Genomic DNA, 25,067 nt, shown 5'->3' on the forward strand with positions numbered 1-25,067 from the left:
TAGAAATACGAAGTACACTTAAAAAAATAATAGAAAGCCCGCGTAGTCTAGCTTCTTATTGAGGTCAAAATGTCAGCCTTTACAAAGAATTCCAAGTCCATAATGATAATTATGCTTCAAGACTCGCCTTAAAACTTACGGGTTCCATGTCGTCCTCATCAGGGGTGGTGAGGCTCGCGGAGTCCACTGGCCGGTACCCTGAACAACAGGACCCGTCGAAAGGAGACCGGTCCGAGGCCCTGATAACAAGAGACATAACTTTATTGAGATACATACTTACTGGGTACATCTATATCCCTTGAGCGGTAGACAGAGCCACCAGTCTTGAACAGACTGAAAGGCCACGTTCAGCTGTATTTATTGTATAATTTTTCACTAATTATGTCATTATCCTTTACGGAAAATATAAATTATACTTATATAATCACGTCTATATCCCTTGCAGGGTATGCAGAGTCAACAGTCTTGAAAAAGACTGGAAGGCAAGATTTAAACATTCATCAATCAAAGTGTAGCTGACACGTGTTAGCTGTTTGATTGATGAATGCTTGAATCATAGAATTGAGATTCCAATAGTGACAAGTTGCTAGTCCATTGCCCAAAAGAAATCAAAAAGTCCCAAGTTTATAAGCCTGTCCCTTACTCGCCTTTTACGACATCCATGGGAAAAAGATGGAGTGGACTATATAAAGGTACTTGGGTGCCGTGATGTGTGGTTCTCGGTACTTTAGAATAGGACCACTCTATACCTTTCCCATGGATGTCATAAAAGGCGACTAAGAAAAAGGCTAATAAACGGGATTCTTCTTGAAGGCGATAGGTTAGCAGCTGAGCGTGGCCATATTTCAATAGTCCAGGAACTATATTATTTAATTTTTTTGTTCAATAAAGAGACACAAACAAACAAACAAACAAACAAACTGTTGGCTCTGTCTATCAAATCATAACGTAGGTAGGTATGTATAGATCTAATTGTACATTTTTCCTGTCTATTCCACGACACATCGATCGTAGAGGTCGATGACCTCCCACCGTAAATGGTGAATTTTCAGTAACGAAAATTAACCTGTCAAGTTTAGGAAACGGCGGAGAAAGTTTCTTTGTGTAAAAAATTGTTTCATTTTTTTTGTGAGCCAGTGATTTTTATGTCGGATTTCTATACCGCGGTCTAACAATATATCGTCAGTAGATGTAAAAGGATAAGGTAACTGACAATCTATTAAACCCGAAACCACCGCACTTGACGGTTTTCGCCTGAGGTTTTCGTCGTAATTTGGCATAACGTAGTCTTATTTCATACAGTAAATGGTTATGTTATTGTTATGTACCTAATGGTAGTACAGTCATGGCAAGTGAATGCAAGGTTTTTAAGGCTTTATTAATTTATTGAAATCTTCTCAATTCTAACAATGTTGTAAAGTCATCTTATATATAAAATTCTCGTGTCACAGTGTTCGTTCCCGTTCTCCTCCAAACGGCTAGACCGATTCTCATGAAATTTTGTGAGCATATTGAGTAGGTCTGGAATTCGGCCAACATCTATTTTTTATGGCCCTTAGTGATAAGGGTTGTCCACCGTTAACATTTTTTAAAATTAGATATTATAAAAAAATATTTATATGACAAAACAACGTTTGCCGGGTCAGCTAGTAGTCATATAATATATAAGTCCACCTTTTTTTTTCTAATGTGTGTGCTAATCTCCGAAAATTGTAGACGGATTTTGTTAAAAAAAATTATGACGCTCCTGGGTTCTAATAAAAGCAATCGAATTTTTATTTTTGTAAGTTATATTTTTAAGTAAATAAACGTGTAAAAATATTATGATACTAAATTTCTAGAAACAAAGTAGCCTCCGTCACTTCTAAAGCTATCTCTGTGCTAAAATTCATCATATGGTTAAGTTACCTAAGAAACTTGTACACGGCCGTCTGTCGCCTCAATAAAGAAATAAAATAAAATAAACCCCAGGAGGAATATGATTATATAAAAATGTAGAAAATCAATGCCTTCTTAAATCTTGACAACTTTAAGATAAGTCAAGGGCCTGCACCCCATTTAGCAACAAGTTTAATTCTCTCAATCTTACAACTTTAAAGCCATTTAAAGCCAAAGAAAGATATTCAAATAGGCTTCAAAATTGAAAACAACCAAAGTTTCTTTGTTAAGTAATCTTAATAGACAAGTAGGTACTTATTGAAATTTATCAGTATAAATAAATAAATACATATATACGGGACAAATTACACCAATTGTGTTAGCCTCGAAGTAAGTTCGAAACTTGTGTTACGAGATACTAACTCAACGTTACTATATTTTATAATAAATACTTATATAGATAAACATCCAAGACCCAAACCAATCAGAGAAAGTTCGTTTCTCAGTATACTAGTAATTTTGCCCGCGAGCCACCTACATGCGCGATCTACATTTAGCGCCATCCATCAAAAATATATAGGTTTTTCGCAAACCCCACGTCCTTCTTCAAACTTTAAATTATAAAAATACACGAAATTTCAAGAAGATTGGTTCAGGAGATAACGTGTGAAGAGGCAACAAATAAACTAACATACTTTCGCATTTATAATATTAGTTAGTATTAAGAGTTTTCCCGCGGCTCTGTCTACGTAAAGCAAAAAAATTTAATTCCTTTCCCAAATGGGACTCCGGGAATTATTTTCTAAGTGCACCTCAATGCCATATAAGAACCTATATGCCACATTTCAAATTCCAACAGATTGAGTTGTCAGTCAGTGTCCTCTTTTATATATTAAGATTAAATTTATAACCCCCGAAAAACAAGATGGGTGTAAAAGACTTTAAACATCATAACTACTTTGTGTCAAAATTATAAATATTGGGAAAATAATCTCTGACATACATTTAATGGAAACCTCCCTTTTTCTTAGTCGAAAAGTTGAGTAGTATGATGATAATAATATGACGCTTATAAAAATAATATTTCTTATCTCGAACAGGGCTAATCAAGGAAAACAATATCTAATCTCACTGACCAAATAACTCGTATCCGACCGAGTCAAAATCACTCCCATCTGGATTTGAGACTGATCGCTCTATTGCGTGACAGTGTGACTAGTGATGTGCAACATATATAGTGTAACTATCGATATTTTTAACCAAAGTTTCTTAAAAAACTGCATCGCGTTAAACCTGACTTACCCAATTCAGGAAAGTGGTCATAGGCACACTTTGGTTCGGGGATGATGATGATAGATGATGATAAAATTTCTTATAGCATCTAGTTGTTCTCTTCATAATGTTATGTCTGTTGCTGATGTAGTGTCAATGACTTTGTAAATAAGTAAATACAACATAAATACTTACATATAATCACATCTAAATCCCTTGTCAATATAGAGTCAACAGTCTCAAAAAGACCAAAAGGCCACGTTCAGCTGTTTGGCTTAAAGATAAAATTGAGATTCAAGTAGTGACAGGTTTCTAGCCCATCACCTAGAAGAAGAATCCCAAGTCAATAAGCCTATCCCTTAAGTGAATACACAATTTTCTTAATTCCACACTCATAAAAATTTTTCACTTCGGTAGGTATTTTCACCTGCCTTTTTACCAAAACATCCCCGATTTCATCAAGGTATGTTTCACTTCCAACGATTAACGATTTCCATGAAAACAAACAAAATTCACTTATAGACTGACTTGAAAATTAAGATTCGATTAAGGTGTATTTTTATCGATATTAGACTATCAAGGGTGATCACTACATGTGACTTGACCCACTTGCATCCCCTCCATTATTCGGGGGTGTCTTACGAAGCATTTGCATAGGTTGTTGGCCTCTATTAAGGGTAATCAAGATGTTAGTTGAATGGTGGAGCAATTTGGATATAAGTAATAATTTGAAGCGTTTTAAAGCATGTAACAAGGCGGGGGCTATTTGATTACTTTGTATTTTTATTCTTTACGATCACCCGTGGTTATGACTGCGTGTAATTCTGATGTTAAAAATATATAAGAGAGTGCTCACGAAAAATTAATTCCCGTCCCAAGGAGAATTTCAAATCTCCTCATAAGTGCACTTTTAGACCTTATAGAAAACTTTCCTACATGCGAAAAATGTCTAAATTCAGTGAATTGGGCTATGCGTTAATGTCTCTAAAAATTAATATCAATTTTCAAATTCTTGGAATTTCAAGTTCAAAAGTTTTGCATGAAAGAGTTAACGTACCTTCATACTTACTCGTACACTATTTCCCAACAATTCATGAAATGTTGTTAAAACATCATTATATTTACGAAGAGAAGGGACATATTTCCATGTTCTTAATTCTGTTAAAAGGGCCTACATTACGTCTCCATAGTCAAATAATGTAATTCGCATCAGTGTACCGGAAGATATTTCCATAATCGGCTGACACGACACGGCTCATTCACTGTTTATTTGTTAAAGAAATTAGGATATGCATTCATAATATAAGAGGGTTCCGTCTATAGATATTGGAATATTATAAGGCTACGCCTGTGACTCCTTTCGCGTACAGATTGACCTTAAACCACGTAAGGACAAACCTATGTACACAATTTCAAATCTTTTGACCCAGCGGGTTGGACTTTGTTATGTCTCTGTCGTTGTTATGTCAGACAACATCTTTTTAATATATTACTAGCTGTGCCCACAACTCCTAGGTTTACACATAAAGCGAAACCTTGAAACAAACTCATCAAGCTTAAGTTACAACAAGTTGCCAGAATTTGCAGGTCATATCATGATATTTTCTTCAGCATAAGAGTCTTGGTCAGCAACTTATTTTGTACGTTGTACTTAATCGGCGTGATTAGTACTAAACGTAATAAAGTGAGTACATAATCCAATGACCGCAGAACTTTAGCCGTTAAAAGCAAATTTATAAGCATCCATTAGGGCTGTCGACAGAACGGATATAATTAATTTAATTATTTGGTCTCCGGTTACTAAGTTGCGGGTCCCTAAAAATATCACGCCCCAATTCGGGGAATGGGGACGGCTCGCCCCATTTACACCGTAAGGAATGCTATGTCATCTGTATTATCTATGGCTTCTTCGGTGGAAAAGATTAATTATTGTACTAAATGACTTCATTATGGGAGTAAATTGAGTACCTATTTATTCTTATAAGGTTCGAAGAATTTGTTTTCATGAAAATCTCTAAAATTAATTGGGTATTTCTAATTAAAAGGTATTAGATAATATATTCACTTGAGCGAGATCTTTTAATTCGGATAAAAAGGGAAATAAATTTGAATAATTTCTAACTGCTTATTTATTACAAACATTTTTTTAAATCAGAGTCATTGAAGGTACCTTAAATTTATTGATAATTATAACATTCGGAGGGACTGCGGGCTTACCGCAGATTCGCCCGAGTAAATAAGTCTTTTTTTCCAGGAAATATCACCATCTCCTCATTAATTCCCTTACATTTTCTATAAAATATAATTTATTAATCAGTCAATCAGTGATATAAGAGTAGGTTTAACATAAATTTTAAGGTTAACTGATGTATCAATCAGAATACTTATTTTGGTGTTATTAAATTTTGATAGGAATGTTTATATAAGTAGTGTTTTATTTCATATAAAAAAAATAAGAAATACCTTTTAAAAATAATTGTACGTTGTACAAAAATTGACCTTTGCAGGCGACTCTTAAGACACTTAGAAGTTTAATTCACAGAGCAGTTACCGGTGGCCGCGTGAAGACCGTCTTAACTTGCTCTGTGTAAACAAACATGCCAACTTGTTACTCTACGGGAGATGGGGCCAACAAATCAGTCAGGCAACTTCGCCGACCTTTCTTCAAAGAAGTAGTGTTGCCGCTCTATAGTCAGGTAAAAGAAATAGTATCGATATATCCATCAATAGTGACCGCAGAATCCATAACTGGTTTTGCTGCAATTCTATTGCTAAAGAACAATACAATACATAGTATCGAACCGTATCATGGTTATAATAAGACAAACGATACTATTTTTAGCATTACTTGCTTTAAAATATAATGTAGACAATAGATATTTTAGATACTTATGACAGTAAGGTGTCAATTGTATAAAAGAGCTAACTCTTGTCGGTGGATTTAAGTGGAGCGTCTTCATCATTCATTTCATTTGTGTTTTTTTTTTTAATTTGTCAGTAATACCAATGTTCTATAATTCCTAACGATATTAAAAATGATTTGCGGAGGTCAGCTATCGATAGTAAAACTATCGATAGTTTGGCAACACTTCTGGGCTTACCTCGATAACACCACAGATGGGTCCTGTGTTTAGAGTAAATATTTAAGTTTTGGCATAGAGCGCGCTTGTAAGGAAGCAAGCGACAGTCATATTGTTTGTTGAAATTAGAGTTATTTAACTACTGTGGCTAGACGTTCCACAGATAGTCTTTAAAAATATATACGTTTTATTTGGTGACGTGTGGTTCCCGGTACTTAAGAATAAGACCATTCCATAGCTTTCCCATGGATGTCGTAAAAGAGGACAAAAGAAATGCCTAATTTGAACTTGAGATTTTTCATGTAGGCGATGGTCTAGCGACCTGCTACTGTTTGAATCTCAATTCCATCATTAATCCATCAAAGCTGAACGTGGTCTTTCAGTCTTTTTAAGACTGTTGGCTCTGTCTACTTCGCAAGAGACAAAGATGCGATTTTATATCCATGTATGAAATGAGAGTAATTTATATCTAAAATAATTAACAAAACTATTCCTTCGTGTATAAACTTACTTCATTCTGTGGTCATTCTATTACAAACAAACAAAACTATACTGTTTCTGAGCTTCGTGATATTAAATGCGGTTGTAGCTCCATTTGTCTTACCAAAGGCACTCACAACGATTTGGTACACAATAGAGAAGGGTCCAGACGAACGTAAACGATCGTCTAGACCTTTTTGTGTTAAAATTTATATGAATTTCAATTTTTACTTCACCGCATTATGATGGCTTCCATACGGTCTGGTAGCAAGCCTCTTGCCGTACAGATTGTAAAAGTCAATCAAAGTAAAGGTCGAAAAACTTAGGATTCTTCTTTTCTGGACGACTAGCACTATTTGAATCTCAATTACACGTGGCGCTTTCAGTCTTTTGCTGTCTACCCTGTTAGGGGTATAGTCGTTATTATATTACAGTGGGAGCGATGATTCGGGCTCGACCGCCATTAAATAAAAGTTCTCCCGCCAGGCTAGGTGTTATGCCTAGGGAACCGCGGCTCCGAAGGTGCTGAGTCGGAGGTTGTATTTATGCTCCAATCCGTGAAATTTTTGCAATCGCGATTTAGACTCTTCGCTACTATTGGCTGAGCATGTAATTTTCTTCGCTATGATTGACAGTTGGTGTGTGACATTAGTGGTGTAGCCACATTATGCTTGTATGGGTATATATGGATTGCCACGGGATCACCTTCAATTACGAACAGAATCTACTAAAGTTTTTGCTGAGAGCAATTATCGACCGAGCTTCACAACACAATACATATTAATCTTACCTAAACATACCTCTCACTACAATAACAGTCTCTTAAGTACATAAGTCAGAGGTCTGCGGTTTCTATTGTGTCGTCTGCTGATATCCTGCCGACTGATTACCCGCTCTGACTTTGTTAATCTTCGGCCATATATTCATCTTCGTATCATATATATATTATGTCTCTTTCCTTTACGGAGTAGACATCTAGAGCCGCTGGCTCTGGTTGTTTGAGTCTCGAGACCAAGACATAATTACTAAATACATCATTAAACCATTCAATTAAACGTAGTCTAACAACTAACGTAGGCTACGTCCAGTTGGATGGTTTAATTATGTGTTGTCATTTTCCATGGATGTTGTAAAAGGCGACTAAGGGATAGCATATTAAACTTGGGATTCCTCTTTTAGGCGATAGGCTAGCAACCTGTCACTATTTGAATCTCATTTCCATTTTTAAGCCGACAGCTGAATGTAGCCTTTCAGTCTTTGTGAGATCGTCGGCTCTGTCTACCCCGTGAGCGGTAAAGACGAGATTAAATGTATGTATCTCTGGTCAAGGGCGAACCCCGGGCTTTTCTCTAGAGTGGTAAGGATGTATCTATGAGACTATAGCCAGGGGCAAGTAGAATAGTTGCCTGGTTTTAAGAACCTTGTCTTCAATAGCCAAGTAATTCTTTAATACTTAGCTAAGTCTGAGGTAAGGCATACAATAGCAACAATTAATCTACTAAACAATAGAAACCGAGGATCGGGCGGGTCGCTATAGTTCGTCAACTGAGTCCAGATAACAAGGTGTCATCATAAAATACAAAAAACATAGATGTTGCATACCATGTCAAATTATATTTATGCTCATTTATATGTTGTTATGTTAGTTAGTCGGAAGACTTGGAGCGAAATGGAAGACTTGGAGCGAAATAAAACGCGAAGCTCAAGACCGAGCGGGATGGCGACGCACTGTGGATGCCCTCTGCCCCAGCTAGGGGACATAGGACCTTAAGTCAAGTAAGTCATATGTTGTTATGTTAGTGAAATTAATATTAATATGTTTTAAAAAGTTTTCAAATTTATTATTTTTATTACTTGGTAGATACATTTATTAGTTTCAAAACCGTTTGCTACTGGCTTTCGACGGGCGGATAGGCGGAGACTACACCTTTCCACTTACCACGATGCCTGAATACATACATACATACAGGTTTACGAGTATATCCCTTGCGTGGTAGACAGAGCCAACAGTCTCGAAAAGACTGAAAGGCCACGTCCATCTGTTTGACTTAATGATAGAATTGAGATTTAAATAGTGGCAGGTCGCTAGCCCGTTGCCTTAAAAAAGAATCCCAAGTTTATAAGCCTATCTCTTAGTTGCCTTTTACGACATCCATGGGAAAGAGATGGTGTAGTCCTATTCTTTTTTCCGGGAACCACGCGGCCCTCCCTGAATACTTCTTTCGCTATCCACATTCATAAATCTTCTCGTGCAAGTTGGGCAAATATGGGAACTCTTAATGGACTTTTAGATTAGATCTTTGTAATTTAATTAAGATACATCTGTCCACGCCTTCCTACTACAACCTTTCCAAGATAGATTTAAATGTAGTAAAAAAAAGGTGTGAACACAAGAAGATTGTTCTATACTCTCTTTGTTTTATGTACCGATGTACTAACTATGGTTTGCAAACAATGAAAGCAGCATCACTTCGACTTGTAATCTATGACTTGAAGATCTTTGTCGTATTCAAGGGTCGTATTCAAAGCGGTGACCCCTGTGACGACATCTTTATTCATGACACAATAACTATGACAAGTTAGTAATGATCTCTTTATATCGGCATCAAGGTCAAATGGGCTGACCTGATGCAACCGAGTTGAAGCGAGACTAGTTGCAGGATGCGCTCTTTTAACTATCATCCTTGATACATACATACATATGGTCACGTCTATATCCCTTGCGGGGTAGACAGAGCCAACAGTCTTGAAAATTGGGATTCCTCTTTTAGGCGATGGGCTAGCAACCTGTCACTATTTGAATCTGAATTCTATCATTAAGCCAAATAGCTGAATGTGGCCATTCAGTCTTTTCAAGACTGTTGGCTCTGTCTACCCCGCAAGGGATATAGACGTGACCATATGTACAGTGGGTTGCCAAATTAATAGGGACAGTCGAAAAATATTGTTTTTTTACACTTTATTGGTCCATAACTAATTAAAAACGTTGTTTTGAGTTATAATTATATTTAATAATATTAGACACACATCTTACAAGTAGTTTAAACAAAAAAATAACAGTCTTTGGGTAATTAGAAAATATTAGCAGGTATTACGAAAATGGCAATGAGATATTGCTAATATTTTGTCACATTTCCTTTAGCCTGAATGAGTGCTTCGATCCGCCTCGGCATACTTTCTATGCACTGTTTGGCACTTTCCTTTATTTTAGGGTTGTGGTGCCACACATTTATTAATTTTTCGATCAGTTTTACCTTGGTGGTTATCACTTCCTTGGCAATTTCCGCCTTGGTAATTTCCCATAAGTTTTCGATGGGGTTCATGTCTGGAGAATTGCCAGGCCAAGGTAAAACTGGTATATTGTGGTCTGCTAAAAATTTTGTTACACTCCTTGCTTTATGGCATGGTGCTGAGTCATGCATGAACATGAATTCCTCCCCCTCTGAGAACCATTCCCGGAGTTGCGGCAACAAGCGAGTTTCTAGGACCTGCCTGTATTGGTCCTGTCTCATGGTTCCCTGGACAATGTAGAGACGCCCAACCCCTTTAGCACTTATGACAGACCATACCATTATTTTAACAGGGTGTTTAACGCGTTCCACAATGCAGTCAGGGTGAAATTTCTCGCCTGGGCGCCGCCTGACAAAGTTGCTTTTGTCGGCAAGAATCTCAAATGTTGATTCGTCTGAGAAACACACCTGAAAAAAAATATTTATAACTTATATGAAAATCTTTTTAGATAATATACCATAATATTAATATAAATTATCAATTGACATTAAAACTGACCTTGCTCCAGTCTTCAACACTCATCAGACGGTGTTCACGAGCCCAAGCAAGTCGTTTCTTCTTCATCGCCTCTGTCAGTCGCGGTTTTTTAGCTGGGCGATGTCCGGTCAGGCCTTCCTCTGCCAACCTACGCTGTACAGTTCTCTTCGAAACTTGTATTCCAGACTCCTGTACCATCTGGGTTAACAATCCAGCACTTTCCTTCCTGTTTTGCAAACACATATCCCTGATTTTCCTATCGGACCGTGGTGTCGTAATCCGTTTTCTTCCGCATTTGCCTTTTCTTTTGGGCAAAAGTGGCTGATCTTGATCCAGATTTATTTTTATTTTATTTACTACCGACTTAGAAACACCAGCCAGTTCTGCTATCTTCCTCTGAGAATGACTTGTGTGCAAAAGAAGGGTTTTAACCTCAGATTTTTTTCTTGGAGACAAATCTACCCCTCGACCCATAGTGAAAGCTGTAAAAATAAAAAATTAATTAATTTCGTCCTAAAATCAGCCCCAAAATACTTAAGATTTAATAAAAATAAAGTAATACTTACTTGCAGTCAATAATAATTTCACAAAATCACAAAATAACTTTTTAAAATAATTAGTTACTTATTTTACTTTTACACGTGTGAAGGACTGCGCGTCTCTCCCGATAATAAAATATTTTTACAAAATAAACAAATCCCATAACACTTGAAATTTACTTTCAAGTTGATCTGTAGAGGTGCTGTGAACATAAAAATACATTCCAGGACCACTTACACCACTTGAAATAGCAGTCAAACGCGCCTGAAGAAAAAATATGATAAAAAATGTGACTGTCCCTATTAATTTGGCAACCCACTGTATGTATGAATGTATGTATGTTTTTACGTGTCCTATCTGAGCTCCTTTCTCTACATGAGAACCTAATTCATATTGGATCATAGTAAAAGCTGTACTAGATGAACGAACGCTGTGCTGGCAACTGCTGGGAACCACACGACTTCTCAACCACCGTACATTCCGATTTCGATGGTTTTATGTCATCAATTCCCGACATCCCAACAAGGCAGGAATGTGTTAGAGTTTGTACTGAAGTGTCTTAAGGTTAAGATCTAGTAATAATGTATTATAGCAGAAATGTAGGTATCTCTCTAAAAGTGTAATAGTTTTAAGCTTAGTATGTACCTACTCTTATATAATATAGGACTGTCATGTACATAATGTATAAAAGTCCCTAAATAAAGAAATAAAAATGTCATCAATTCATAATATGTACAGTAAACAAATTTTATCAACGCGAAAGTTAGTCAATATGTATAGGTTTTACTTTATCTTACTTTTCTTTATGTTACTTTGATAATTTTCTGCTTAAGTGCATAGTTAAGGCAGAATTATAATAACGCTTATCTGATTGCAATTATATAAAAATAGAACATATATTTATCCTTTATATTTACCACTAGCTTTTGCCCGCGGCTTCGCCCGCGCAAATTTATTTTAGATTATAAGGATACGCCATAAAATTTCTCCCATTTTACCCCCTTAGGAATTTAATTTCCAAAAAATTCTTTCTTAATGTATCCCTCCTAATTAAAATCTACGTTCCTGTCAAATTTCATCTTTATTGGCTCAGTAGATTTTGAGATTTCGTGATTCCTAAGTGAGTGTTTTTCGCTTTTATATTAAAATTCGGGTGTTTTATTTATGCATACCGATTACGCCGAGATTTATGGACCGATTTACGTGATTCTTTTTTTGTTCGGTAGAGTATACTTTCAAGTTGGTCCCGTTGTTACCTAGTCAGGATCTGATGATGGTATTCCAGGGAAATCAAGGGCAAACCTCAAATTTACAGGCAATTACGTTTTTGACAATTTCATAGATCTGTTTAAGTATTTGCGTCTGATAGTCATCATCCCATGTGAATGAGCTGATGATGGAAGGTACAACTCCTCAACGGTTAGGAGTTGAAAGAAAATTCTAACGAAGTTATACGTACATGTGAGGCTATTAGGTTGACCTGATAATAAAAAGTAAATCTCATTAACGTTAAGAATTTAGGTGAAAATGGATGCGGCCAAATTTCGTCTCTTCACTTGTTTCCTTTTAGCTGTTTGTATGGGTAGTGTTAACACAAAATAGGGATTTAAAGGCGTGATGTTATTAATGTTATGCGTGTATGTACATAATTATGTATGTTATTATGTATGTTAAAGAGACGACTGAAAGTTGTCATACAAAGTCTTTTTTTTTAAGGATGGGAAATCATCAAATGACCTCTCCCGCTCTGGGTGGAACGGAAGGGAGTGTCAGACTTTTACTGACTAAAACCCACCTCGTTCCTTCAGTTGCCCTTTGCGTTCTGGGGCCACGGTATCTCGTTAGAACTTTCCCGCAGCTCCGGCTCAGTTTATCCCGTTTCCCCCCCTTGGGGGTTGACATTTCAAAAATCCCTTCTTAGTGCTCACTTATGTCACTAAAGGAACCTCTGTTCAAAATCTCAGACTCCTATACCGAGCGGTTTCGGCTGTGCGTTAATAAATCAGTCACCCAATCGCACCCCCTAAATCACGATTGGAGGGTAGTTTGAAAAAACTTATAATGTCAAACATATTTACTTGCCTATGTACGTGTTCATGCCAAGTTTCAAGTTTATAAACCCAAGGAATAAGATTTTTCATAGAAACGTTTTTACCCCTTTTCCCCCCCTTGGGGGTTGAATTTCCAAAAATCCTTTCTTAGTGCTCCCCTACATATCCCAAGGAACCTACATTCCAAATTTCAGCTGTCTACGACCAGTAGTTTCGACTGTGCGTTGTCTGTCAGTCAGTCACTCAGTAACGGAAGAGTTTTATATATATAGATTGTTTACGCCGCTTTTGTGATCGTTGTCAAAGAAACGGTTTGCAGTCAAGACAATAGCCACAATTTTGCTTTATCTCAAAGCAGATCCGGAATAGGTAAGTACATGACTTTTCTTTACACCATAATAGTGTTTTATATCAAAAATTATAAATTTAATTTTGGAAATATCGAACGTGCCTGGATCAAATCGAGGACTTTAAAGATTAATAAAACTCAAAAAAATTCATGAAAATTATAATAAATGTGGATCAATTGTAATTAATGTGATATACATACATACATATAATCACGTCTATATCCCTTGCAGACAGAACCAACCCACTACTTTTAGAATCACGTCAAAAATCACGTCCCATTCCTGTAGAAGTAGGCACAGACTACATCTTTTACTTCGGTCCCAGCATACGTTTGCCGCTTCATCAAAATTTATAACTTTCTTACAAACGCGTTGGTTTCGAGTAATCTTGACTCTTTTGCCAGAATATACCCATTTGATCAAGGTAGTAAATTTGTCTAGGCCTTCCAACTCCAACGCTCCCATTCACACTTCCCTTGCACTTACACTTTTGTTACGAGTAAGATATGTATGTATACCTACTTAAATATTCAAAATTAGTTCTTAATAATGACCAATAGATGGCCCAATAAAAAATATTGTTAAAAAACCTTTACCTGCTATTAGTTGAATTGACAGACGTATTGGAGCGACTTCTTCTGTTGCAAATGGAGTCGCCGCAGTTCACCACGCCTCCTTTGGTGGTGATGGAGAAGGTCCTCAGTCGGTACAGGTCGTCTGACAGTCGAGGGTTGTACGGCTTCTCCGGCAGGGAGCAGACGCGAGGCCTGGAGTGCTCCACCACTGGGAATTAACATGAAAATTTGTATTTTGATAAACCACTGACACATACATTACAAACTTATTATTTACGTAGTCGAAAGAGTCGACGGTCTTGAAAAGAATAAAGGGTACGATCGGCGGCCTAACCTAACCTACCTTGATAGACGTTTTTATGTAATGGGCAATCAGCTAGCTAGGCAGGTTGCTCATTAGACGTTTCGCTTTGTTTGACGTTTTGCTTTTCGATCGGGAAGGGTGTCATTATATTTTTATTTTTTTAGGTGGTTATATTTTAGATTAATAAAATAATAAATATATACGGGACAAATTACACTGATTGAGTTAGCCTCGAAGTAAGTTCGAGACTTGTGTTACGAGATACTAACTCAACGATACTATATTTTATAATAAATACTTATATAGATAAACATCCAAGACCCAGGCCAATCAGAAAAAGTTCTTTTCTCATCATGCCCTGGCCGGGATTCGAACCCGGGACCTCCGGTGTCACAGACAAGCGTACTACCGCTGAGCCACAGAGGCCGTCAATTCTCTTGCGCTATGTAAGTACTAATGACTATTTTCTAAGTTATGTGACAGTTGACTTCTAAAAGATGCTTTAATAGTAAGGAAAATTTATTGGATGACACTTTCAGGCAACTGGATATTATGTAACCACGATTTAATATGGGTTAGGTTCTTAGATGGACCCTGGTTTCTTCTTCAGAAAGGTGACGACCAACCGGGACTTACGCCAAAAGGATTTTGATCAAAAATCATAATCATCAATACTATATTGTCCTGTCTGTCCTGACACTAATATTATTATATAAAAAGATATAGTATGTTCTATAAATAAGATTTCACCAAACCTGTGACAAGGGTTTGCCAGTGCTAAATAAATTTGTTCATTTACGAACAACCTTCATACAAAGCGTGTTTTCTTAAATCTGTTCAGAGTTCCCCTAACTTTTTGGCAAAACAAATAGAATTGAAAGGTGTTTATTCAGTTATATTATCAATAAAATGTTGATTTAGCTCAAAGTTTTCCTCTGAAAGAGGCTTGTAACCGCGTACCCTCTTTCGTGAGGTTTCCAAGTCTATAAAATATTTACATGTAAATTACACTATTTTTAGATGAAAATAAAATATTGAATGAAGTACAGCACGGGTTTAGACCAAGAAAAAGCACTGCTACAGCATTAGCACAATTTACCGACGATGTGAACAAAGCATTAAATGATCGAAAAGTAACGGTAGTCATTTATATTGACTTTAAAAAGGCATTTGACACCCTTGATCACGACGGCCTGTTGCGGTCTATGGAAGAATGTGGTATACGAGGCCCTATAAATAATTGGTTCAGGCAATATCTTGAGAATCGAAAGCTAAAGGTAAAAATCGCAAATACTGAAAGTAATTTGGGAGACATAAAATACGGTGTACCAACTGGGTCTATTTATGGCCCAGTTGGTTACATAATACATGTAAATAGTTTAAGTAATGTGATACAAAAATCAAATTGTTATATGTATGCCGATGACACTTGCCTATCGTATAGCGGGACAAATGTAGATATTGTTACTAAAGTGATACAAGAAGATTTTGAAAACATTATACGATGGGCACATGACAACGGGTTAATAATAAATCACTCTAAAACGAAATGCATGATCATACACTCCCCTCACAGTAATAAATATAAAGACGCACGTATTATAATAACAGGCCACAGCTATGAATGCTTACATAACAATAAAAATAACTGCAATTGTAAACCATTGGAATGTGTTAGAACTTTTAAATATTTGGGACTAAATATAGATAGCTCGTTCACATGGAAACACCATGCCAGTGATGTATGTAAAAAACTTCGAAGTATATTGGGTAAATTAAATAACTTAAGCTATTTTGTAAGTAAAAAAATTATGTATATGTTGTATTACTCGTTAGTAGACGCAAATATTGGCTACGGGCTGGGTGCGTACGGACTTGCTGCAGAAACACACTTAAATAAAATTAAAAGTCTACAAATTAGAACGGTAAAATTATTAATTAATAAAACAGTAAAGAATTCTTTGAACGGTGACTATGAGAAATTATTTAAATTGTGCAATATCCTGCCGGTACAAGCAATGGTTAAAACGGCAATTCTTACAGAGCAATACGGCAATGAATTACATAAAATTAAGAAAGTCCACACATACCCAACCCGTGCAGCTAAAAGAGGAGGTAAGCTGCTCGTCCCCAAGGTCACAAACAAGTATGGCCGACGCACCAGGCGCTGGCTGGTACCTACATGGACTAACGAGCTGCCTACGGAATTAGTAGCAAAAGCGGCTTCCAAAAAACACATTAAAAACATACTCCGTAAGCACTATCTGTCTTTGTGTCCCTAATCTATACTAATATTATAAAAGCGAAAGTTGTGAGTATGTGTGTATGTTTGTTTCTCGATCGCGTCAGAACGACTGAAGGGATCGTATAAAGTTTGGAACGTAGATGGCTTATGGACTGGAATAATTTGATTAATCAATGATGTTATATCGTTAGCTGTATTTTTTATCTTGACCTTGTCTGACTTATTTTGATTTTTCTTGACTTTGTCCACATATGTATATTGGGGATAGCCCATGTTCATTCTCAAGGCTTGGTCCATGTCTGAATTATATATCTGTAAAATAGTGTTAGTGGTTTCAGCGTGATAACGTCACAGACGGACAGTCGGAGGTGCTTCTGTATTTATAATATGACGATATTTATTGAGTTAGCAGTTTAGTGAAGGATAGATTTAGGTAAAATAAAAAGTAAGAAAAATTGAAGATGTATTTAGCTGGTAAATATTAAGAGCGATATTAACTTACAATTTATTTAAGATACAGGTTAATTAGTGGTGAAGGGTAGAAATAGGCAAAATAAATAAAAAATGTTATAATTAAAATTTGCCGTTAAACTGTTCAGCAGTTTGGCAATGGAAAAATACTGTAATTAGATATAAGTTTTTCTGAATAAATAAATAAAATAAATAATAAATGTCTACTATACCGTACCCACCCTACATACAGTACCCACCTTATGAGCCCGCCATCATGTGGGTAAATAATATTTTCGGTTATAATAGAAATAAAGTGCCCAAGTCAAAATACTTCCTGAAAAGGGATAGAAAAATTCGAGATACATATATCTCGACTGAACAATTTCCGAATCATTTTCCTTGTTATTCTTAAAAAGGGTTTTTTCTAAAATTGTTTACTCAATACACGTTTCTAGACTCTTTACAACAAAGAAGAGCTTTATCATGAAAATCTCGCAGAATTAATGCAGGTAAGGTTCTTTTTCACCATAATATATGTAACATAGTGAGGAAAAATCAAGTCTTTCATTAGGGCTCTTCATTGAGTATAAAAAATAATGAATTAGTATAAAAAGTATTATGGTTCATCTTTGGAATAAAAATAAAAAGTCATATGTGCCGCAAGTATTTTCCATGTTTATATCTTTTCTAAGGGTAGAGACAGATGAACGCAAATTTATTTTCTAAAGCTCAACTGATTTTGCGTACCCGCGTAGCAAAAAGTATAAAACAGAACTGTAAATTTTGAAATTTGACCAATACCAGTCTCATAAAGTCTTCTACATTACAGAATAAGCCAGATGAACTACACAAAACTTTATAAAAATTAACTTGTCTATCTACATCCAAAAGGGATTTCGTTTGAAACAGAATGCAGTAGAAATTTTTATTTAATTTATATCTTATCCTTGTTAATCCAAGAATAGTCTGAGTAGTTCCTCTCATAAAAAAAGCATGTAGGTACTACACTTGTATCACAACATATACACACTACATCATGCATGTTGATACCTGATTTGCCTTTGGAATATCCTGAATTCATCGAGGTGAATACAGATTGACGTATTGATACTAAAACGCGCGCAGTGAGATAGAAGGTAACTCGTCGTTGTAGAAAATATGAAAAGCTATGCTCTATTTATAGGTAACTAGCTGCGCCTTGGGGCTTCGCTTTAATTATGTAAATGTAACTTATGTATGTATATTCTAATCGTTTACTAAATTTCATAAACATTTTCGTCCGATCTGCACATTCTTGAACTTTTGAATTTACAATTTTCCGTCTTTCCCGTTCTCATAGGAATCACAAAAAAGCTTTTCTCTTTTTTTACAGTTCAAACTATACTTATTTATGGTTTATTAAAATATGAATTTACGAAAATAACATTTCATTTTCGCAGCTCGCGGTAACGTTTAATGATTCCAATTAACCATAATTGAAATGCTGTACTTACTGTATTTTTAATAAAAAAATATATAAAAACAAGACTACGCACGCGGCTCCACCCGCGTATAATTAATATTCTTGTCAATTTCCGTTACCGTGACAATTTTATGATACTTATGTGAATTGAAAAAACCCTGTTTTTTTGGAATTGTGTAAATATGTGAGTCAATCAGTCAGTCAGTGTCTTTTTTATACTTTGATTCTATAGAGTTGAAAAGATGTAGGTACTCTTAAGATTTTAAGGGATTTCGAAAAAAATATTTAACTCTCCGAAGATGTAATTTATACACGTCATTCGAATAACTTATCTAATAATTTTCTCTGCTATTGCTCGTCTAACTACAACAATCATCATAAAATACATATTATTTTTATTCCCTCACCTGGTAATTCCAGAAAATTCGACGTCCTCCTTTGCCTTCCACGCATCGTGTTCTGAAAATTCAACGGGCCTATGTCTTCTACGGAGTCGCAGTTCGACATCGTGGACTCCCGCGAGCCTCTTCTACTGGCCAAGTACGCAAGACCACCCTTCATAGACCCTCGACGCATCGGAGAACACGGTCTACTAATGCTGGTAGATCTAGTGTGAGGCGTGTCATCAGTTAGATCAGTTAAATCTGATGTGGATTTCCGACAAATGCGTGATGATGTCGTCGTCGCCTCATCGTCAGCGTCGTGCACTATAGCTGATGGAGTACCAGGCATGGCATCCATCGAATCATCAGTGTGACTAGAAACTATACTCGGAGAGGTCACCATTCTTGGCGAGCTCGCTGTGGAAGTAGAGCCGTATAACTTTCTGGTGCGGTTCGGGGAGACATAGCCAGGGTTCGTGTGGATGTGAACCGGGGGCGGCTTGGGAGACCTGGATTTCTCTCGGCGACTGTGTTTTAATGATGCGGAGTAGTGCAGGCCGTGACTGCGGTCGAAGTTGCAAGGGCTGGATTGCCCTGAGGGGTTTTGGGGGAAATTGAAGTGCCTTGGACTGATTGGGCTTCTGTGTCCATGGGCAATGGGCGACTTAGGCGGTTGGTGGTGTTTGTCGTAGCTGCAGCCAGATTGGGGGGTGTAGTACCCTGAAGAAGAGGTGCTGGAGGCGATTGAAGGACTTTTCTGGGGAAATATGAAGTGTCTGGGACTCTTTGGGGTGTGGGGCTTGGGGGAGACGGGCGGGTATCCACCGGGACTGTTCACTGCCATCACTATTATTGTCACTTCACTGTATACTTTCACTCATTTCACTGTGACACTACCTGTAACAAAAAATATATATATTAATTTCGCTATGATATAAACAATAATAAAATTTCTTTTTATTCTGCATACATGGGGTTGTCTTTTAAAAAAGAATAGGGATACCTAATCTTGCCTGCTAAAACTTGCTATCTTAAGGTATCTCTTTTCTTTTGTTTTATAATTGAAATTATTTTAAAACCAATCCCTATTACGTTTGGTGAGTTCCCCTGCGTTTTTCCGAGTGACCACAATCAGTTCTTGACTTGATAAATTTGCACCTAGAAAGTACCATATTTTCACATACAAAATAATCATCAAAATCGATTTGTAATTGTAGTAGAGTAATCGTTTACTAAACACTTAAAAAAACGAAGTCGGTTAAAATGCACAAAATTTAGAGCGCATTGTGACATACGAATTCGAAGTATCCGAAATATTTAAAAAATGCACAGTGGCGCTAACGACACCGCCGCGCCGGTAGAAGAAAATTCCTTGCTATTTTCGAACCATTTCACGATAATTTCACTAGTTTCGACTTGGTTGTCATAATTATTATCAAATAAAATGATTAATTTGCATATTTTTGTTTCCCTTTCAGTATTTCGTAACGATGGGCTATTATTTGTGTAAGAATTCGAAGTATTTAGAGAGTGAACGTCAATAGCATTAATATACTTACTTGTAGAGGCGAGCGTAAACACTTTTGGAATAAATATTGCTTTTATTAGAGACCGGATGGTCCAATTCAACTCGGTGAAAACAACGTTAAATACCTACGTATTTATATTGTGTCACCTCAGAATGGACCAACTTAATATTTTTGTGAATTATATGAATTCAATCAAAAATATTTTTTTCTTTCAGAGGCCAAAGGAAGCATGTGAAATGTCATTTATCTTTACTATATATATATCTAGAGTTCAGCCAGGGCTGCGTTGCAGTATGCACATATTTTTTTGTCTGGAATTATCTATTCAACTATCCAATCTATAAAAAAACAGCGTGAATCAGTCAAATTTCACATTGAAAATTAACAACAGTATGCCCACGGCTCCTCCCGCGTTAATCGGTAGATCTCGTTCATTTTTGTTCCCGCGGGAATTCAGAGAAATCCTCCCTTATTGCGCACTTAGACCAAACAAGCGTTATCTATCAGATAGACCGCACTCTACCACGAAGAAAGCTATGCTCACTCTGGGACAGATTCCTATAGGGACAGCTGTTGGGGTGACGATTAATTACAGATAGCTATAATACGTTAGCATTCCAGAGACTTGTAGCTGCCGCGGTGTATGTTTTCACTCAAATGGTGGAGATTGCGACATTGTTTCTCACTAGAGATTTGAGTGGTGAAACATATAAGAGCTAGCGATTTCAAGCTTTTGGTTTGAGTTTGTTAATTCAGATTTCTTCTACCCCGCAAGGCATAAAGACGTTATTCTATGTTTGTAAGTATGTGCTTATATAAAAGGCATTTTTTCTAATAAGAGATTCAGAGGGAAAGTTGGTTCTTTTCTTAAGTGTCAGAAATGACACAGTAGGGCTTGTAAAACTCAAGAAACTAAAGACTAGCTTTAATTTATTAATATCATTATATTAATAACAGATAGCTATAATATGTGTGGTTAGGTTAGGTTAGGTTAGGTTAGGCCGCCTCTGAGTGCCGTGTGGTTCCCGGCACCAATACGAAAAAGAATAGGACCACTCCATCTCTTTCCCATGGATGTCGTAAAAGGCGACTAAGGGATAGGCTTATAAAATTGCGATCCTTTTTTTTAGGCGATGGGCTTGCAACCTGTCACTATTTGGATCTCAATTCCATCATTAAGCAGAGCAGCTGAATGTGGCCATTCAGTCTTTTCGGGACTATTGGCTCTGTCTACCCCGCAAGGGATATAGACGTGACTATATGTATGTATGTATGTAGCTATAATATGTTAACATTCCAAGTCATGTAGCTGCCGCGGTGTATGTTTTCACTCAATAGTGATTGCGACATTATTCCTCACTAGAGATTTGAGTATGAAATATATAAGAGCTAGCGATTTCATATATACTGTTTTATACTTTTTTTCTTAGGTTATTATTACAGACTTTAATTTTTTATGCAGAATCGTGCAGGAGTTATAACAACTCCCACATTTGTAATTTCAATAGTTTCAAAAAGACCTAAAAATCACTTAAATTATGGAATAAACGGATGGATCAGTACTAAATAATCCATTTAAGTTTCGATTAGTCACTAAAATCATCAATTAACTCCAATTAGCAATTAAACTCCCATATTTTTTTTCAATGTGCAATCTCGCTATAGTTTTAAACTTGGCCCGACGAATGATATCTAATTTATCTTCTCCCGAAGTGTGGGTCCGAAATCACGCACATCAAAGTAATTGGCCAGCTATTCAGAACACACCACGTGGGTTAGGTATAGATTCGTGTGTCAATGGCTGCAATATGAACTATTGTTGAATATTAACTTCCTTGTGCTATTGTAGGTATATTGTAAGGATTTTTTAGGCTAAACATTATAAGGATTCTCACTATATTTTTGTATTGTTTTTTTTTTAAACCCTAAAATTCAGCGATATTACAAGCTTGCGCAAAAATGTCCCATCTCCAGAGAGGGGCTCCTCTTCAGAGGTTACAGTTAACGCCAGGAAGAAGTGAGATATTCCTACTCGAAGACAAATGACGGGGTAATATACGAACCAATACTATAAATACGAAAGAAAGTTTACTTGTTTGTTTGTTTTTTCTTCACGACTTCTTCACCGGCACAGTCACCAATGTTCTCGAAATTTTGCATATGTTTAAAAGTCTGGACAAGGACATACTTTTCATAGCTGTAAAAACTTAAGTACCAAGTCTCCGTGGAATTTGCGAAAAACCTGTATTCTTTTCTAAGTGGCGCTAAATTCACGCAAGCGGAGTTGCAGGTAAAAGCTAGTTATGGATATATGTAACGCAAGATTCTTCACAGTGCTGCCCATTGTATTAGAAAGTACATTGGCAGTCATTCACGTAACAATGGTCTCTCGTGGGCGAACGTGGGCGTTTCAAGAGCCGATCAATTTGTTTATTGCACATCTTTTCGATTAAGGTCGCTAAGGTACCATCAGACATCTATTTATGAGTTCTTTGGAAAGTAATGTAATTAACTTGAAGAAATATATCGCTGTAGGAATAATTGAAATTTGTTTATGTTACTAACAAGCTAGTTTAAAACAAAATGATAAAGAAAATAATAGAAAATAACGTTATGATGTTCAAATATTCACAGATGACAAATAAAAATATACAAAAATACTAGATGGTCCTGAAAATTATTGCGAAATTTACGTATCTAGTTTTTCTTTTGAATGAAATTCTTGAATTACATCTACACATTTTCTATACATCATCTTACCAACCTAATTTTATCAAAATTAGATCAGCCGGTTTGAAGTTATCGCGTTATAACATACGAACAAACAAAACTTTAAGGTAGATTAATATTACTAATTGAAACGTTTGTTATTCAGACTGTGGCACCCCTACATCTTTTTCTTGTGGATGTCGTAAGAGACGAGTAAAGGATAAACATTTTAACTTATTTGGGTGGAAATATAAACGTTTTTCCAACATACATTTTGCTCCTTATCGATGTTACTCGTACCCTTATACAGTCTATCTTAGTAACATATTGCGATGTTTCCCTTTTATCGTCCCGTTCAAGTTCAGGAAATGTAAGCGGTTCATTTCTTGCCATTTCAAACGTTTGATGTTATATTATTATTTTATATGTGATATTAATTAATAGGGGTATACGAAAAGACATGAAAAAATAATACTAAAGCGGTTATAGGACTAGAGAGCGCCCGCGGCTCCGACTGCGTGAAACGAAAAAAAAACCGTTACCTTCCGTTCCGTTGAGTATTTCGGGAAATCCTCTTTTAGTGCTCCCCTACACTCCCTAAGGAACCTTCGTACGACATTTCAACTTTCTACGCTTAGTACTTTCTATCGGTCTGAATGACCGTCATTTAGTAACGGAAGTGTTTTGTAGATATAAATATGTATATTGAAATTGGTTATTGAATTTTAATGACTTCAATTTGCCCAACATAACTTCTTAGTAAGTAAAGTGAGATTTGAATCTAAAAAAAATATATTACTGTTCAAAAAATTGCAGGGATTTGATTAACGAGTCGAGATTACAAAAGAACAAATTCACACGTTAAAGTCAAGATGGATGGTCTTAATCTCCAGGCGGAATAACGCGTGATCGATCACAGCCAGGCAGTGTTTAATCAATATGTATACATAAAAAATGTTTGTCTGTATGAAGATTATTATTGGCTGAAAATATTTGGGCTTTTTAAGGTTCAATAGCAGTCGAAATCGTCGCATTTCATAATTTTGAAAATGAAATAAAGATGAAATAAACTGTATGCTACCTGTTTCTCTTCCTGCACAGATTGTAGTAGTAAATCGAGAAAAATATTATACATTTTCAGGCGAAAGATCAACAAAGACCTCAATTATATCATAAAGCTTTCTAGAAACGTACACACGTTTTTAGATTCACACACGTGTGTCTGCATGCATAATTGTCTACGTAATACTCTATAACATAAAATAATACTCGCCGTTTTCAAAGTCTCAGAGTTGGAAGTCTAACTAAATTATTGGTAAGCATTAAATTTTATCTAAATATGTCATTAATAACTAAGAATATGTTAACGAAAATGATTATTATTACACGCGTACGAAGTTCGCGGGCGAAGGCTAGTCTTTTTAAAGACATTGTTTCCGATAAACAAAATTGCGTTTAATGCCATTAGAAATTGGGTTTATAATTAAAATAAGATTTAGATTTAATATTCTGCCATCATAGCATATTGTTTACATTGAAAATACCTTTCCCATTTGGCGCTATCTATTGATTGGTTTGTTCATTGTTTTAATTTTGTGTGCTGACTAGAAGCTTTAATGGACTTTTCTATATTTTTAATTACGTTTTATGAAGAGCTACGAAAATTTATTTATGAATGATAATTGTTTGCACAATAAATTCATCGAAACAGATTGTTCACGTTAAAACATTCGCCAGTTTTGACGGCCTCTGTGGCTCAGCGGTAGTACGCTTGTCTGTGACACCGGAGGTCCCGGGTTATCCTCGAATCCCGGTCAAGGCATGATGAGAAAAGAACTTTTTCTGATTGTCCTGGGTCTTGGATGTTTATCTGTATAAGTATTTATTATAAAATATAGTATCGTTGAGTTAGTATCTCGTAACACAAGTTTCGAACTTACTTCGAGGCTAACTCAATCAGTGTAATTTGTCCCGTATATATTTATTTT

At 36.2% G+C, this 25,067-nt stretch overlaps 1 protein-coding gene across 4 annotated transcripts in view; it reads right to left on the bottom strand.

The window, feature by feature from the left end:
* LOC106135956 (uncharacterized) overlaps window positions 1-25,067 on the bottom strand; it is a 62,086-nt gene that overhangs the window by 21,897 nt on the left and 15,122 nt on the right. For 2 of the 4 annotated variants that reach the window (XM_060951248.1, XM_013336379.2), the window contains exons 2-4: window positions 18,866-19,738; window positions 14,016-14,202; window positions 140-239 (exon numbers count right to left, since the gene is read on the bottom strand). In XM_060951248.1, coding sequence (XP_060807231.1) covers window positions 140-239; window positions 14,016-14,202; window positions 18,866-19,685 — 1,107 coding nt within the window. In that variant the 5' untranslated portion in view covers window positions 19,686-19,738. Of the gene's footprint in view, window positions 1-127; window positions 240-14,015; window positions 14,203-18,865; window positions 19,739-25,067 lie in introns of all 4 variants that reach the window. The other 2 variants (XM_060951247.1, XM_060951246.1) reach the window with 1 other exon arrangement.

The sequence above is a fragment of the Amyelois transitella genome, chromosome 24, assembly GCF_032362555.1.
Source record: "Amyelois transitella isolate CPQ chromosome 24, ilAmyTran1.1, whole genome shotgun sequence".
NCBI classification, from domain to species: domain Eukaryota; kingdom Metazoa; phylum Arthropoda; class Insecta; order Lepidoptera; family Pyralidae; genus Amyelois; species Amyelois transitella.